The sequence below is a fragment of the Kogia breviceps genome, chromosome 15 (genome assembly GCF_026419965.1).
Source record: "Kogia breviceps isolate mKogBre1 chromosome 15, mKogBre1 haplotype 1, whole genome shotgun sequence".
NCBI classification, from domain to species: domain Eukaryota; kingdom Metazoa; phylum Chordata; class Mammalia; order Artiodactyla; family Physeteridae; genus Kogia; species Kogia breviceps.
In genome coordinates this window covers 53,351,473-53,367,742 of record NC_081324.1, presented here as the reverse complement: position 1 = coordinate 53,367,742, position 16,270 = coordinate 53,351,473, and the positions used below count along the sequence as shown (strand labels likewise).

Genomic DNA, 16,270 nt, shown 5'->3' with positions numbered 1-16,270 from the left:
GACACTTAGGTTGCTTCCATGTCCTGGCTATCGTAAATAGAGCTGCAATGAACATGGGTGTACAAATATATCTATTTGAGTCCCTGCTTTTGACCCTTTTGGGCATCTATCCAGAAGCAGTATTGCTGGATCATATGGTAATTCTATGTCTAATTTTTTGAGAAACCACTACGCTGTTTTCCATAGTGGCTGCATCAGTTTACATTCCAAATACCAATGCACAAGTGTTCTCATTTCTCCACATCTTTGTCAAAACTTGTTATTTTCTGTTTTTTGAAAAGTTTTTATTTTTTATGTTAGTCATCCTAGTGAGTATGAAGTGGTATCTCATTGTAGTTATTTTTTTGTTTTGTTTTGGCCATGCTGCGTGGCATGCGGGATCTTAGTTACCCAACCAGGGATCGAACCTACTCCCCCTGCAGTGGAAGCATGGAGTCTTAACCACTGGGCCTCCAGGGAAGTCCCTCCCATTGTAGTTTTGATTTGCATTTCCCTAATGATTAGTGATGTTGAGCATCTTTCCATATGCTAATTGGCCATTTGTATATCACCTTTGAAGAAATATCTATTTGAGTTCTTTGCCCAGTTTTTAAATTGGGTTATTTGTTTTCTTGTTGTTGAGTTGTAGGAGTTCTTTACAGATTCTGGATGTCAACCCCTTATCAAATATACGGCTTACAAACATTTTCTCCTGCTCTGTGGGTTGCCTTTTCACTCTGTTGATAGTGTCTTTGATGCACAAAAGCTTTGAATTTTGATGAAATCCAATTTATTACTTTTTTCTTTTGTTGACTGTTTTTGGTGTCACAGCTATAATTTAGGTATTTTAAATGATTTTCTTCAATTCAAATATTGGGGCCAAAATTCTCTCCATTTTTCAATTGGAGAAACTATTATGCAAATAAACTGATGGGCTTATTCCATCCCAACATTAGTTAGTAAGCTCTGGGCTGAGAATCCATATTCTGGCCTCTTCAGGGACTCTTATTTGACATGCAAAACAAGGCAGGTACCTTGGTGAGAGCTGGAGCAAATCTCAGAGTAATCTTCAGGGACCCTATAGTTTGATCAAGCCCTAAAGTGAAAAAAAAAAAAAATTGCCAGTTTTTGTCTTTTTCTTTGCCAGTCATGTACAAGTTTCCCCCTAACGTTCTAAATAGAAAGCTTCTGGAATGGAGAGTCTGAAATATTTTAGAATGTATTCATTTCTGGGCACCGACTTTTACTAGAGCAAAGAGATCTCTGTTTAGAATGAATCAATGGGCTGGTTACACTGTGTTACCAAGTCCTCAGGATAGGAAATCGGAAAAGCTGCACCCTCTGCCCGTGCCAGAATTGTATTGCTTTTGGTATGCTAACAAGAGCGCAAGTAATCTGTCATTTCACCATTGTGGAAGAAAGTTCCTCCGCAGCGCCCCCCACCCCCGCCCCGCCCCCCACCAGCTCCCCTCACCACTTAGTTTCTTCAGTAAAGCAATAAAGCAATGGGTCTGCTTAGGAGGGTTTCTAAAAGGAAAGATAAACACTGTGGGGCAACAGGATGGGCCACAATGAAAGGAACTCATTATGAATGTGCTCGACAGCCCAGCCTCTTTTTCTGGTAAAACTGGAGTCAACCTGATCATTTCAGGGGCAGTGGGTAGAAGAGGGACTTTTCCAACACAGGGGAGTGTGGTGGATTTTTTAGTCTCTGTCTCTCTCTTCTTGAAGGTCCAAGAGTTGTAATCCTGCTCCGGGTTCTGCAGGGAGATCATCCAATGGTGACTTAGAATTTAGAGACAGCTCTCCCCGGGTGGCAGTGAGCACTGTCCTTTGTGTCCCTTCAGGGCATCAACAAGCGCACTTGGAAACTTGGAGCCTCGAGGAAGTGCTCGCCCCGTTTGATCCTCTAACCCTCCGTGCCCAGAGCCCTTTGGGGAAGGGACGAGCTAACTCCGCCGTCCCCGTGACGCTGCTGCTCCCAGCCCTCTCACCTCACACTCTAGGTAGTCAGGGGTCTAGAAACAAGCCCAGAGGCCGCACGTTCCGTGCACCCCGAGGGTGAGCACTTGACCACCCTCGGGAACCGCTTTCCTCCGACTTCGTCCCGCTTCTGGTTCAATGGGAAAAAGAGAGAACCAGGGGAGCGCGGGCGAGCGACAGCGCGGCGAGGGAGCCGCGGGGCCCTGGCGGGCGCCGGCCTTTGGGCGGGCGGGGCGGGCGCGGGAGGGCGCGAGGGGGGCGTGGGCGCGGCGGCTCGCGCGTCCCGGCTGCCGGGCCAGGGGGAGGGGCGCTGGCGGGAGCGGCGCCTCCCGCCCGGGGTGAGCGGCGCGCGCGGCGGCCCAGCGGTACAGAGCACCAAGCGGGGAGGGAGGGCTGGAGCGCAGACGGCCGACGCGCGGCGCAGCTGCCATGGGCGCTCGCTGACCCGCTGCTCAGCGCGAACTTCCTCAGCGGCGCGGAGCTCCCCGGCAGGCTGTGCGTCTCCTCGGCCACCATGAAAGGTAGGGCGGGCTTCGGGGAGCGCGTGAGGGGGCGAGGTGCATCCGGCGCGGACTTTCTCTGCGCGGAGCCCCGGGGGACACCCGGTGCTTGGTTCGTGCGCACACCCTGGGGGCGTCCCCCGTCTCCGGAGTCGCGTACCGCCGGAGACCTAGAGGTTGGGGTTTTGAAGCGTGTATTACCCTCCCCATCCTGTCTCTACAAAGTAGTTTGAAGCCCCAAATTATTGTTGACGGATTCCAGTTCCCAACTTTTTAATTGAAAAAGTATGCCCAGGAGAGTGGAGGCATCATCATTCCCCCCCCGCCCCCCAGTCGGTTCTCCGCTCTGGAGCACAACCCCCTCTCCCCAGCGTCCTCTCCCTCCCCGCTGTTGCCGTTTCGCCGTCCGAGATGTCGAAGGGCTGCTGGTCGGGGATTTTCTCTGGGACTCGGGGATGTTCTCGGTGCGCCCTCCCCACATCTGGCAATGATTAGGTGCCCGCGGAGTTCAGCTGGCTTGGGAAGTGCGTTTGGCATCTTTCTCCATCAGAACCACTGACTGGAAAATAACTGTCCTGGGTTCCGCGTCCCTTCCATGTGCCCGCCTGCGGAGTTGTGCCCACGTGTGTTCAGGGGTGACACAGTCCCCCGGGCGGTATCCTCTGCAGGCCGGTTTAGGGAAGTGTCAGATGTTGTCGTACCTTTAAACGGAATCGCGAGGAGAAGGGCTTCTCAGGGCAGCCTTGTGTTTAGTAGAAACCCGAAGATTTGTCAGCAGAATCCAGATTTATGTGTGAGATAAATAATTACAGCGGAGGCATCCAAGGGAGCCGTTTGGAGATGGGCCGGCGTGGTGTTTACACAAGACTGGAGACCCGGTTTTGCGTTAGGATGACACATTTCTGTCCCCGCGCGGGCCGGGCTCGAGTGGGGGGGCTGGGTGCGAAGTGTCATCTGACCGCAGGGACCGAATTTCCAGTCGCCCGAGACCACGCGATGCGACCGCTTTGACTTGCAAGCGTTGCTGACCTAGGCGGGCGCCCCGGGAGCCCCACAGACTTGGAAAGTAACTTTTGGCTCTAGGTTTCTCTGACACGGAGTTCACGCTGAACACTACGGAGCGGTAATGCCAGTTAGCTCGCCTTCCAAGGGAGTTCTGTGTCCTCCTTTGGAGACCCAGGGTAGGGAGGGGACAGAACACCAGGTGGAATGGGGCCCGCCCCAGGCCCAGAGAAACAAAAGACAGGATACTACTCTCTGGCTAGAGAATTTCAAAAGGCAGTGGTGCGTGTTCCTTCTCTCTCCATCTCGGTTTCTCGTCTCTCAGTTACATTCTAGGAAAGGAGCATTTTCCTTAGCACTGATTGAAGGATCCTGCCAGAAAGGAAAGAGTTCACGCGGCTAAACTTCACTCTGAGGCTCAGTTGCCATCATTTTAGCCAGTTAATCTTCTCATTGCTGGTCACTGAGGCCAGAAGGTTTTGAACTCTCGGAAAGATAAGCCAGGTACTCATTTCATCAGCTCCCATGTGTGTTCCGAAACTCTGAAAATCTTGTTATGCTTTTGACTGGGTCAATGACTGTTACTACAGTTTGGGTATTTTTCCAGTGTTAATTCAAATCTGCAGAGGAAGACACACCTACAAGTTCTAAACATATATATATATATATATATATATATATTTTTTTTTTTTTTTTCGGTACGCGGGCCTCTCACTGTTGTGGTCTCTCCCGTTGCGGAGCACAGGCTCCGGACACGCAGGCTCAGCGGCCATGGTTCACAGGCCCAGCCGCTCCGCGGCATGTGGGATCTTCCCGAACCAGGGCACGAACCCGTGTCCCCTGCGTTGGCAGGCGGACTCTCAACCACTGCGCCACCAGGGAAGCCCCATATTTGTGTGTGTGTGTGTGTGTGTGTGTGTGTGTGTGTGTGTGTGTGTGTGTGTGTAAGATTTACACTGCATTCTAGACCAGTTTGCAGACCCCCTGGAGAAGGCTCATTGCTTACTCTCTGTGGTCTGGGCACTGCTTCAAAGGCCCCTCTTACCTTCTGCCCCAATGGGAGAGGGGAGCTGAGGGACTGAATCTCTGGGTAGACTAGTCACTTTGACGACCTCTTTTTTTTTTTTTTTTTTAACATCTTTATTTGAGTATAACTGTTTTACAATAGTGTGTTAGTTTCTCCTTTACAACAAAGTGAATCAGTTATACATATACATATGTTTCCATATCTCTTCCCTCTTGCGTCACCCTCCCTCCCACCCTCTCTATCCCACCCCTCTAGGTCGTCACAAAGCACAGAGGTGATCTCCCTGTGCTATGCGGCAGCTTCCCACTAGCTATCTAATTTACATTTGGTAGTGTGTATATGTCCCTGCCACTCTCTCACTTCGTGAAGACCTCTTTTAAAACAAAATATTCTGTGAGAGGTTTGCTTACCAACTATTGCCATGTAATTTGCATTTATTTGTCTGGTTTGTGAGATGCGGAAGGGGGGGAGCAGTAATCCTTCTTTAGTACCTACTAAGTGCCAGCCCCTGTGCTCCACTCTCTATAAGCCCTCCATCAGTGAACCCTCTCAACAACCCTGTGAGGTAGGTATTTTAACCCCTACATTATAGATGTGGAGAAGAAGGCTAGAAGAAATAGAAACCAGCCACAGGAGGATGGTAGGCATCTAAAGACTAGCTTTGCCAGTTTCCCTGTGAGGCTTGGAGAGACCTAGGAGACCAGATCCAATCATCTCTGGACTAGAAGAAAAGTGAATCGCAGGCAATTAAGTAGCCAAGTAACTCGAAGTTGGTGCAGTAGCCAGGAAGGGGTGGAACCAAGAAATTGGACACAAGACTTTTGAAGCCAAGCAGAGTATGCTTTTAGCCATAAAAGAAAGCTGCCTTTACCAAGTAGAATTATTTTGATGATTTGCCATAGGTAACCAATGCAGAGTCTTCCTTGTGTTTGTGATTATGTCGTATAGCTATTAACTCATTGTGTTTAAACCAACATTTCATTAGCATTTGATTTCCCTAAATAATAGAAGTCAGTGACAAGCCTTGTAAATGCTTAAAATTAAGGTATTAACCTAAAACATTCTTTAGCCAAATAGAAAATTAGTGGACATCTTAGAAGTTACAGAAGTTTATCTGCGAAAGCAGAAATTCAGCTACTATGCGAGACAGATACCTTTTCAGGGTGCCTATTTGACTTTCTAATTCTGATGTTCAAACCTGGGATATAGCCTTTGTAAAAACCCAGGCCTTTGTAGTCTAATTCCAGGTCTGCCGTGAGCCACAGCACCACCTATCTGTAGCGTTCAGCAAATATCTGTCTCTGTTCTATTTCCTCCATCTCTGGAGTCACAAGTACCAAAATAATGACATCATGATATATTTTCCAGAAGAAAATTACTTGCCTTGTTGCTGCAATACTTGAAGTGTTCCAAACTGATTAAAACATGAAGCTGGTTTTAATTTATTTCTAATTACATTTTCAATTAGCTGTACTGCACCATAAATTTCATGGTTTTTAATAAATATTCACATTCTTTATGAAGGAATCTGACTCCTCTAGAGTTAGGTATGTCATTAAGAAGTCACACTTCTAGTCCTGGAAGCTGGGAGTATTGGTGAGTTTTAATGCAGCAGCACTTGTTACCTAAGAGACGGCCAGAAACAACCACAGGACCACAGTTCTAATTTAACACAGGGAGGAGGTTGCTGCCATCAAAACATAGTGTCCAGCTGCTTATTTTTGTGCTTTTGTATGTAAACATTTCTGAAATGCTGTCTGGCAATAATACTTTTAAAATGCACTAGTAAGCAGTATACTTCTACTGCCTGTTGTTTTCCGAGACCCATGGTCTCTTTGCTTTCCCAGTGTCTAAGATTTCTTGTCCTTAACTGGGATAAGCAGGCATGCGTGTAAGGGCTGACTGCATTTAACACTGAAAGAATCATGTTTTCTGCAGGGACATGGGAACAAAGTGAGACCTTTTTCCTTTCACTGATTGGGAATTGGGGCTGCCCTTCCTCTGGAAGACAAATTTGCAATCCAATTACACTTTTGACTGTTAGTTTGAAGATGCTTGACATTCTTAGTCTGAGGTTTAATTATTGCTAAGTATAGATCTTCCCTGTGGTCTCCTATGTAATTTTCCAAGATTGTTCCCATCCCTTTTACCACTCCCCCCCCCATCACCATGCGGCTTATCCAGCAATAATGGTGTGGATGGGAAAAGCTGGAGTATGATAGCTTTAAAGCTATAGCATAACTAGGTGTCTAATTTTCTGAATTAATGCTTATTCTTATTAAAACATTATTTCAAAACTGTTGATGTAGCTGCTGCCAAAGTAAGTTAAATGGCCTTTGAAGTATTAGTTTTCAAATGGGAAAATAGACATTTAAATTTTGTGATAGAAAAAGTCTGTTTTGCCTTGGGTAAACCCAGCACGTGAGTGATCTCTCAGGGGGACAGTTTGGTCCACATGTCTCTGCATGATGGGAAAAAGAGGTCAGGTGCTAAGAGAGGAGCCCAGAGTGGGCAGAGGACGGTCTTCCTGCTTTTGGGGGCAAATCAGAGTGAAAAGAATCAGGCAGTTGGGGGGCCAGGGGACAGTGTTCTAGGTCATCAAAGTGATCATCTGTGAAAAAAGTCTACCCGCACTGTGGGGTTGGCTCTACCAGGCTGGTCCTGCCTTGCCATCCTCTGCTCCTATGCCATTCCGAAGGCACAGGCTCTCTCAGCTTCTGGAATTCCTGACTGTGGCCTGGAGGCAGGGAACAGTGTTGTGAGTTGGAAGATAAAAGCCAGGGACAAGTTGATCTGTACCGTGGTTAGTACTGCAAACAACTTAGGCATGACTGATGAGCCATTTAATATCCCTACTTACTATTTTTCCCTTTAGTAATAGCTAACATTTATTGAGCACCTGCCATGCCAGGCATTATTTTTTTCTTCATTTTACAGTTAAGAAATCTTAGACTCTGAGAGGCTGAGTTACTTGTCTAAGGGCACTAAACTAGTCAGTGGGGAAATTAGTATGCAAATTCAGACACTCTGACTCCAGAATCCACATGTAACACCTCTAATTTTGGCTCCCTCCTAGCCACACCCTAATGTCTCATTCAATCAACCCAGCTTTGTTAAGTATTTACTGTGTACCACAATCCATAGATACTGAGTGGGCAAGGTAGAAAAGGTCCTACGGTCTGGGCTTAGACTTTAATAACCTGGCATCAAAGGTCTGAAGAAATTGCTGTGCTCTTCAGCCAGTCACTGGAGGAGCCTCTCTAGGCTGGAGCTCCTGCAGAGATAAGGCGGATTCCAGGATTGCTGCCTTTTGTAGAATTTATCTGCCAGGAGGTTTTCTTGTGATTGATTGAATGAGTGTGAATGGCCCCCTAAAGCTATGGACTCTGGAAACAGCCATTGTTTTGCTGACAGGTTTGCTGTGAGACAATGAAACATTGTCAGAATTGCTTTTCAAGAACAGACTGTAACCACCAGTAGGTGATCAGTAATAATAATAATTAAAAGACAGTAGTAGTAGTAAATAAACATCTTAAACATAGGATAGGGAGATACTGACATTCTTCATAGAAAGTATTTTATTGTTCACTGTTGATAACACAGTTTCTAACTGCACCAACAATCCGAAGCTTGCGGGGGTAACTTTTCAATCAAGCAGTGATTTGATTTCCTTTTAAGTGAATGATGTTTGAAGGGCCCAAACCACTATAGACCTTGAACAGGCCCTGCTGATTGCTTAAGGGACCTTCGTAATTATGTAGCAGTGAAAGGAGAAATTAGTAATAAAATTTAAAATTCCAAAGAGATCCTAGGAGCTTTCTTAACCCCTGAATTTATCACAAATAGTCAATCAATACTCTTAAAAAATATGAAGGAAATATGTTTTTCAGAATGCGAGGAGATTTAAACATTTATTTATTTATTGGACTTGGATATATTAAATGACTCCTTTATACTTCCTGAGTCACTTGAGATTATAACCTTGTATCATGTGAAGTCATTATGCACTTGCCTAAGAGGTTGGACATTTGACATTTCTGTGTGAAAAAACTATCTTGTCATTGGTTTGTGGAAATAGATGCACTTCTTTGGGCGTAAGTCACTTCCTTGTGACATAGAAATGTTTGGAAACTAGCTGATGTGTATATATATATATACATATATATATGTGTATATATATATATACATATATATAACATTTTATTATTCAAAGGCAAAATAATCCAGGTTTATAGTTAATATATACTTTAAAATGTAACCATTTCATAAAATGTAATTATATGTAGTGTTCCCAGGAGTTGAACTTGACAATTTTATTTTATTTATTTATTTTTTTTATTTTTTTGTGGTATGCGGGCCTCTCACTGCTGTGGCCTCTCCCGTTGCGGAGCACAGGCTCCGGACGCGCAGGCCTAGCGGCCATGGCTCACGGGCTTAGTTGCTCCGCGGCATGTGGGATCTTCCCGGACCAGGGCACGAACCCGTGACCCCTGCATCGGCAGGCGGATTCTCAACCACTGCGCCACCAGGGAAGCCCTGAACTTGACAATTTTAGTGTGGTGAAGAGTGTGGGCTCTGAAATCAGAGGGCCTGGTGACCACATGCAAACTGCTTAACCTACTGGGGCCCCCAGTGTCCTCATCTGTCAAATGGGGGAGCTACTGGCTGCCTTTTTTGGGGTTTTATTTGTTTTATTTTTGTTTTGTTGGTTTGTTTTGAGGATTAAGTAGGTTAGTATAGATCAGTTGTTTAGAATGGTGTCTGGCACCTAAGGAGAACTCAAGACATTTTAGGTGTTAGAATACTGTTTAGTTATAACCTGCTGCTTCCTCCAGGCAGAGCGTAATTGCCAATTATGAACCATCTTATGTTAAGTTAATCAAGTGATACAGTTTCTACCACGAAGAAAAAAGTTCGGTTTTGAAATGAAAGTAATTTTCAAATTACAAATGTGTGGTACAAAGACCTGGGGGATGGGAGAAAACTGTGCTCTTTATGGGAAACAGTTTTACTATTGGTCCATCTCCAGCTGCCATCACTCGTGTTATTGTCATGTAGTCAGAAGTCAGCCCTACTGAAAATGCATGGACCATATTTACAGTGAAGTTTGTAACTATAGTGAAAATGGTACCATTTTCTCATTTGTTATGATCATGCTAGGAAATTAGAAAATATATGTAAATACCTTTAATTTACCTAGGAGCACTAGTTTTCCTGGAGCACTATTGTTCAGGTACCTACTGATGGTGACATAATGTTTTTAAAGATTTGTATCTCAAAGCCAGTGTCCAGTTTTGTTCAGTAAGGATATGACATCAAAGAGTCAAAACATGAAACAAATTTATCTGTAAATAAGTCTTAGGACAGATGTACGTGTATGTATGTGTTTTTAACCATATGACATCATGTCTATTTCATTGGTAATGTTAATTTACTATTAAGCTGTCATGTTTCTATTTTATTCATTATTTAAAATTAGGCCACCAAGTCCTAACTAGCTTTCACTTATTCTTTATTATTATTTAAATATATTCAAATATTCTTTATATTAAATACAGTTAAATATTCTTCATTTAGAATGTTATTGAAATATAGTCAGACATTTAGTATGTACATAGCCTCTGTCCTCAAGGAGCTTGCAGTCTGACGGGCAGGGTAAGACTTAGGCATAAACAATTGGCATTCAAGGTAGAAGGTGAAAAGTACCTTATTTGAGGTTCAGATAAATGCTGCTGTAGGACACAGGAGGAGATGGCTGAGGACAGGGGTATTTTCCTTTGGAGGGGAGATTCAAGCTGATTTCGTTATCTCAAATTATATTTCATGTTTCAGGTTACATTGCTCTAATAGTAATTAGAGGCAAATGGTGCATCAGGGCCACCCTGAAACCTTCAAGTAGGACATTTCCATGTGGGAGATGAGAGAGAATCAAATACAAAGTTTTCTAGAACTTTGTCTCCTAAGCTCAATTTTGGTCCATCATTCGTAATTAATTATAGTATGTTACTTTGGTATAATTGTTTGGATAACCTAAACATAAAGTTAAATGATTTCAGAACAAAACAGATATATCTGTTTTTGTTTTGTTTGGTTTGGTTTTTAAACAAAGACTACTTATTTTGTGTGTTTGTCTCCAGAGAAATGGACGGCATTAGTTTTTCTTGCCAAATGACCCATGCAGTTGACACCTTTCCACGGTCCTTATAAAATTTGGGGCAGGGATTCAAGTCCTCATCCTGACTCTACTTGACCAAGGTGATAGATGAGAAGGTCCCTCATAAGAGAAGGGGAGACATGTCACCTCCTCTGTAGTTACTGTGAATGATAGATGTGGGGGTCAACATTTTGAGTCTCATATTTATTTACTTTTTAAGTTGTTGAAGTGGGCCTGCTGGAGGAAATCTGGTTTAGCCTCCACTACCAATTTAGTGGTAAAAGTTACCAAAAAAATCTCTTCAGTTTTGTTGAACGATAAAGGAAGGAAAAGGGTATCGTATCTCCTTATCAGAAAAGCATGTTTTTGAAAAGCATCAGAATTACAAGTTGCACCACAAATTGGAGTCACTTTATGTCTTTACAATTTTGACTTAAAAAAAAAAACCCTATACCATTGAACCAAAAAAGGGATCCTATTGCTGTAAAACATAAAATTCAGAAAGCAGCTGAGTAATCAAAATAAATGTCTTGTACTATTTGGAATAACCTACAAGTATTTTTAGCAGCCTGTGGGACCGCACTGTTTTGTTCTAGCGGTGATGACGCTACAAGAGCCGGGGCTGCTTAAAGAGCTCCAGTTTTGCTGGTGAGATATGTGAAGCCATTCCTTTTTTAAAAAATTCTTGCGTCAGGGTGGAGACAATACAGAGTGGACAGCAGTGCTGAGCCCGGCTTGGAAGAGAAGTTTAAATTCAGCCTCGCCTCTGTCCACGGTCCTTCAGCCTGGCTCCTAAAAGCGCCGGAACTTGTTCTGATCAGTGTGACATTTGTCAGAACCTACTCTGTGCCAGCGAGTGAAGGCTGCGAGTCCACACCTTCTGTGCTGTCACTCTAGGGTGAACTCTGCTCACCGGCTCTTTGGAGCAGGGAACCTTTTCTGGTGGTCAGCATCCATTGGACCCGAGCACTTTTCTTTTTGTCTACCTGACTTTTATCTCCCCTACACATTCCCTTGTTTTGTTTGCTTGACTTTAGTTCTTATTTTTATCAAAGTTAGAGATGTGCATAGTTTAAAGAGTCAAAGAATATCACATTTTTTATGAAAAACAGCAATTTCCTGCCCAACCCACTTCATTTCATCATTTCCCAGTCCCCAGAGGCAACCTCCTGAGAACATTTTTTGCATTTTCTTTTGGCATTGACTTTTCTTTCAGTTCTCTACCTAGAACACACCATCCCCAAACCCTGTAACTTCAAACAACAGATGTTTATTTGTTCATGACCCTGTGATTCGGGCTGAGCTTGGCGGGGATGGCTGGTTTCTGCTTCCCGAGGCCTCGCTCCAATGCTGGAGCATCAGTGGGGTGGCTGGAAGGACCGAGGGCTGGCCGGGCTCCCTTTCCTTCAGAGTCTCTCATCCCCCAGGGATCCTCTCTCCTCAGGTGGCCTCTGGTACAGCAGGGTACATGGACATTTCCCATGGCAGCCAGCTGCCGAGGGGGTGAAAACAGAAGCTGAAAGGCAGAGGTCTTGGAGAAGACCTAGGCCCTGAGGTCACCCACTGCTACTTCTGGCAAATACCATTGGCCACAGCAAGTCACAAGGTCCTCCCAGATTCAGAAGAGTGGGAATGGACTTGCACGTGGAGGGATGGAAAAATTGTTGGTGGCTCTTAACGCAGGTGAGCTACTACGGCCCCATGTCCTTAAGTGAGATGCTTTTGGCACTTTTTGGTTTTATTATTATTTTGGTTTTAGGCATTATATATTGACTTGCCTTTATAGCAAATGAGGATTTAGTTCTTTTACTCTTCACCTCCACCTGACAACCATCACGGACACCTCCTGTTGCCCCCTATCATCCCAGTATAGTTATATCACAGTCTGGTCTAGATCAATATTCAGTGTTTATATTATTAAGACGATGTCAATGCTATTCACAGCTGACTTATATTTCTCTCTTGCATAACTGTGTTTCCTCTGGAATTGGTAATCCTCTTGTTATTTTGTTTGTTTAGCCTCCCATGTATGTTTGCATCGACATTCACCCCCAAAGTCTCTTCCACTGTCCTCCATCTCTGTGCAGTGTGTTCAAACATAGTAGGTATTACCGCACTTTTATCTTCTTGAAGAAATCTTTCCTGGACTCTTCTGACCTACTCAGGGTTAGGGTGAAGGTTAGGTTAGGGGGCACACATGCACGTGCACATACACACATATATGCCCATACATCTTTCTGGGTTTGTTCCTTATTTCAGTGGAATGCTTTCTCCAATGACTTCTCGAGAAGAGTGTGCATGAGAGGTACATTTTTGAGGAATCTGTAGGTCTGAAGAGGTCTTTATATTACCTACTCATTTAGTTGAGAGATTTCTCTGTTGGAAATAATATAGCCTTAGAATTTTGAAGGCACTTGTTTCTTCTCTTTTAGCTCCAGTTTTACTGGTGATATATGTGAAGCCATTCCTTTTTAAAAAAATTCTTGTAAGTAATCTTTTTTTTTTTTTTTTCTGTCCAGAAGCTTTTGAGTTTTCTCTTTGTCCACAGGGGTGTGAAACTTTATGATGATGTGCCTCGGAGTGGATCTTCTTCCTTTCTTTGTGCTGGGAAGTGATGTGCCTTTTCATTCTGGAAACTCATGTCCTTCAATCCTAGAAATACTGTTACTTATTCCTCTCATGATTCTTTCCCTCTGTTCTTTTCTCCTGGAACACCTGTTATTTGAATATTGGACCCACTTAATTTGTTGTCTAATTTTTTTCTTGTCTTTACTCTTTTCTATTTATTTGCCCTTTTTCTGCTTTCTGGAATATTTCAACTCTGTCTTCCAACTCTTGTATTAAGTTTTCATTTCTGTGATCATAGTTTTAATTTCCAAGAGTTCTTTCTTTTTCTCTGAGGGTTTCTTTTTTATTATAGCATCCTGTTCTCCTTTTATGGATACATTATCTTCTCTTATCTCTACAAGGATATTAATGGTAGGATTTTTTATTTTATTTTTATCATTCTGCATAATGTGTATTTCCTCCAAATTGCTTTATCTGGTTTCTTTATTTTCATCTTTGTCTTTTCATGTTAGAGGCTGTGTCACGTGTCTGGTGTCTCCTCACGTATAAGAGCAGAGTACTATAAACATTAATTAGAAGCTCCTTGTTTTGGTGGATTTTGTGACCTGTGACTATCACTCTAGGCTGATCTGGCTGGGCTGTTCCATTGGGGACCTCCTGGAATGAGAATCATTAGTTTATTTTTCTCTTAACTAGCCAGATTCCCCAGGAAGAACCTTCAATCATTAGCCTGGAGGATACAGTCTGGTTGGCTGAGTGGGAGAAGGGGACTGAGTGTCTGAACATTCAGTATGAAAATTTCCCCCTTTTCCCCTGATTCCATTATAGTTCCCCTCATCTCAGCTGTTGCTGGTGTCCTCTGGAGGAGGACACCATTTGTGTTCTTTTGTTTTAATTTCTCTGAGTAATAAATCTTCCATCTTCTGCTGTGGTCAGGGAGGGACAGTCACCCAGCTCTGTGAAGGGCCTGGAAGGTCAAACTGCTTTATTTTTCATATCCCACACAGAGCACCCATTTAAAGTGTGTAATTAAGAGGGTTTTAAATATATATATATTCACAAGTTTTGCAACCATCATTACAATCAAGTTTAGAACATTTTTAATCACCCTCCCCCACCCCCAAAACCCATGCCCATCAGCAGTCACTCCCCATTTCCCCCCAAAACTCGCAGCCCTAGGCTTTAACCTGCTTTCTGACTATGAACTGGCCTAATGTAGACATTTCATATGAATGAAATGATACAAGATGTGGTATTTTGTGACCGGCTTCTTTCACTAGCGTAATATTTTCAAGGTTCCTTCCTGTTGTAGCATGTATCAGTACTTCATTCCTTTTTATTGCTTAATAATATTATATTCACATTTTGTTTATCCCTTCATTGATTCGTGGACATTTGGATTGTTCTACTTTTTTACTATTAGGAATAATACTGCCATAAGCATTCATGTACAAGTTTTTGCGTGGACATATGTTTTCATTTCTCTTGGGTATATACCTAGGAGTAGAATTGTTGGCTTATATGGTATTTCTATGTTTAACCTTTTGAGGAACTGCCAGACTGTTTTCCAAAGTGGCTGCACCAGTTTTCATTCCCATCAACAGCATATGAGGGTTCTGATTTCTCCATCTTCTTGCCAACACTAATTGTCTATCTTTTTGATTATAGCAGTTGCTTCTTCTTTTTTTAAATTTATTTATTTTATTTATTGATTTTTGGCTGTGTTGGGTCTTTGTTGCTGTGCACGAGTTGCGGCGAGCGTGGGCTACTCTTTGTTGCGGAGCACTGGCTCTAGACATGCGGGCTTCAGTAGTTGTGGCTCATGGGCTCTAGAGTGCAGGCTTAATAGTTGTGGCACATGGGCTTAGTTGCTCCGTGGCACGTGGGATCTTCCTGGACCAGGGCTCGAACCCGTGTCCCCTGCATTGGCAGGCGGATTCTTAACCACTGTGCCACCAGGGAAGCCCTATAGCAGTTGCTTCTTAAACATATGTTCAACAAGTCCTCCTATTTTAGCCTCACCTTTATTCTCCTTTCAGAGTGGCCCGTGTCCCCAAATTCCTTAGCCTTTTCAGGATTCTGGGGTATAAATCATCGCTTCTCAGCCTTCTCTTCTGCTAGCACAGAGTTCAGTTTCCTGGGTCTGTGGAGTCAGCAACCACCATGGTGTGGAACTTGAGGGTCCGCCAGACCTGGGTCTTAGTGTTGGTCTGGCTGCTCACAAGTCGTGGGACCTTGGATCAAATTACGTGACTTCTCTGAGCCTCAGGTTTCTCACCTATAAAACAGAGAAACAACAAATGGGAAGTAACTGACATTCAGTAGATCTGAGTAAGTATTGGTTCTCTTCTCTTCCTCAAACATGGTGGATATGCAAAAAGAGAAAGAATTCCTTCAGGAATTCATCCACTAGTGGGAGAGAGAGACACACGTATAACTCTATAATCTACTTACTTTTTAACAACAATTACTGAGTTTCTATAGCATGTCATGAATGTGCTAGTTGCTGCGGGTACAGTGTGATAAGTTTCCTGTTTTCCAAAGGCTTTCCATCTGGTGAAGTCAAAACCAGAGCTGGGTAAGCTGGGATGAAGTGAGAGAGTGGCATGGACATATAAACACTACCAAATGTAAAATAGATAGCTAGTGGGAAGCAGCCACATAGCACAGGGAGATCAGCTCAGTGCTTTGTGAACACCTAGAGGGGTGGGATATGGAGGGTGGGAGGGAGATGCAAGAGGGAGGAGATATAGGAATATATGTATATGTATAGCTGATTCACTTGTTATACAGCAGAAACTAACACACCATTGTAAAGCAATTATACTCCAATAAAGATGTTAAAGAAAAACAAAAACAAAACCAGAACTGGAATATAAGGCAGACAGAAGTAACTGCTGTCACACTGATACAAAGGGAATGCAGGGGAAAGAGAGGTGAATTCTCCCCATAGGGATATTGCACAACTTGGTCCACAGATTGGTTGGAACACATTAATATGTATGACTCTCAACTCTCCAAGCCAACTAAACTAAACTTCACTTGAACTCGTGGTAC

The 16,270-nt window shown here is 43.6% G+C and overlaps 1 protein-coding gene across 1 annotated transcript in view; it reads left to right on the top strand.

Moving 5' to 3' along the window:
* Positions 1 to 2,291: 2,291 nt before the first annotated feature.
* The window catches only part of COLEC12 (collectin subfamily member 12), a 196,468-nt gene continuing 182,489 nt past the window's right edge, over positions 2,292 to 16,270 (top strand). The window contains exon 1 of the mRNA XM_059039964.2: positions 2,292 to 2,483. Within this exon, the coding sequence (XP_058895947.1) occupies positions 2,477 to 2,483 (7 nt within the window). The 5' untranslated portion in view covers positions 2,292 to 2,476. The remainder of the gene's footprint in view (positions 2,484 to 16,270) is intronic.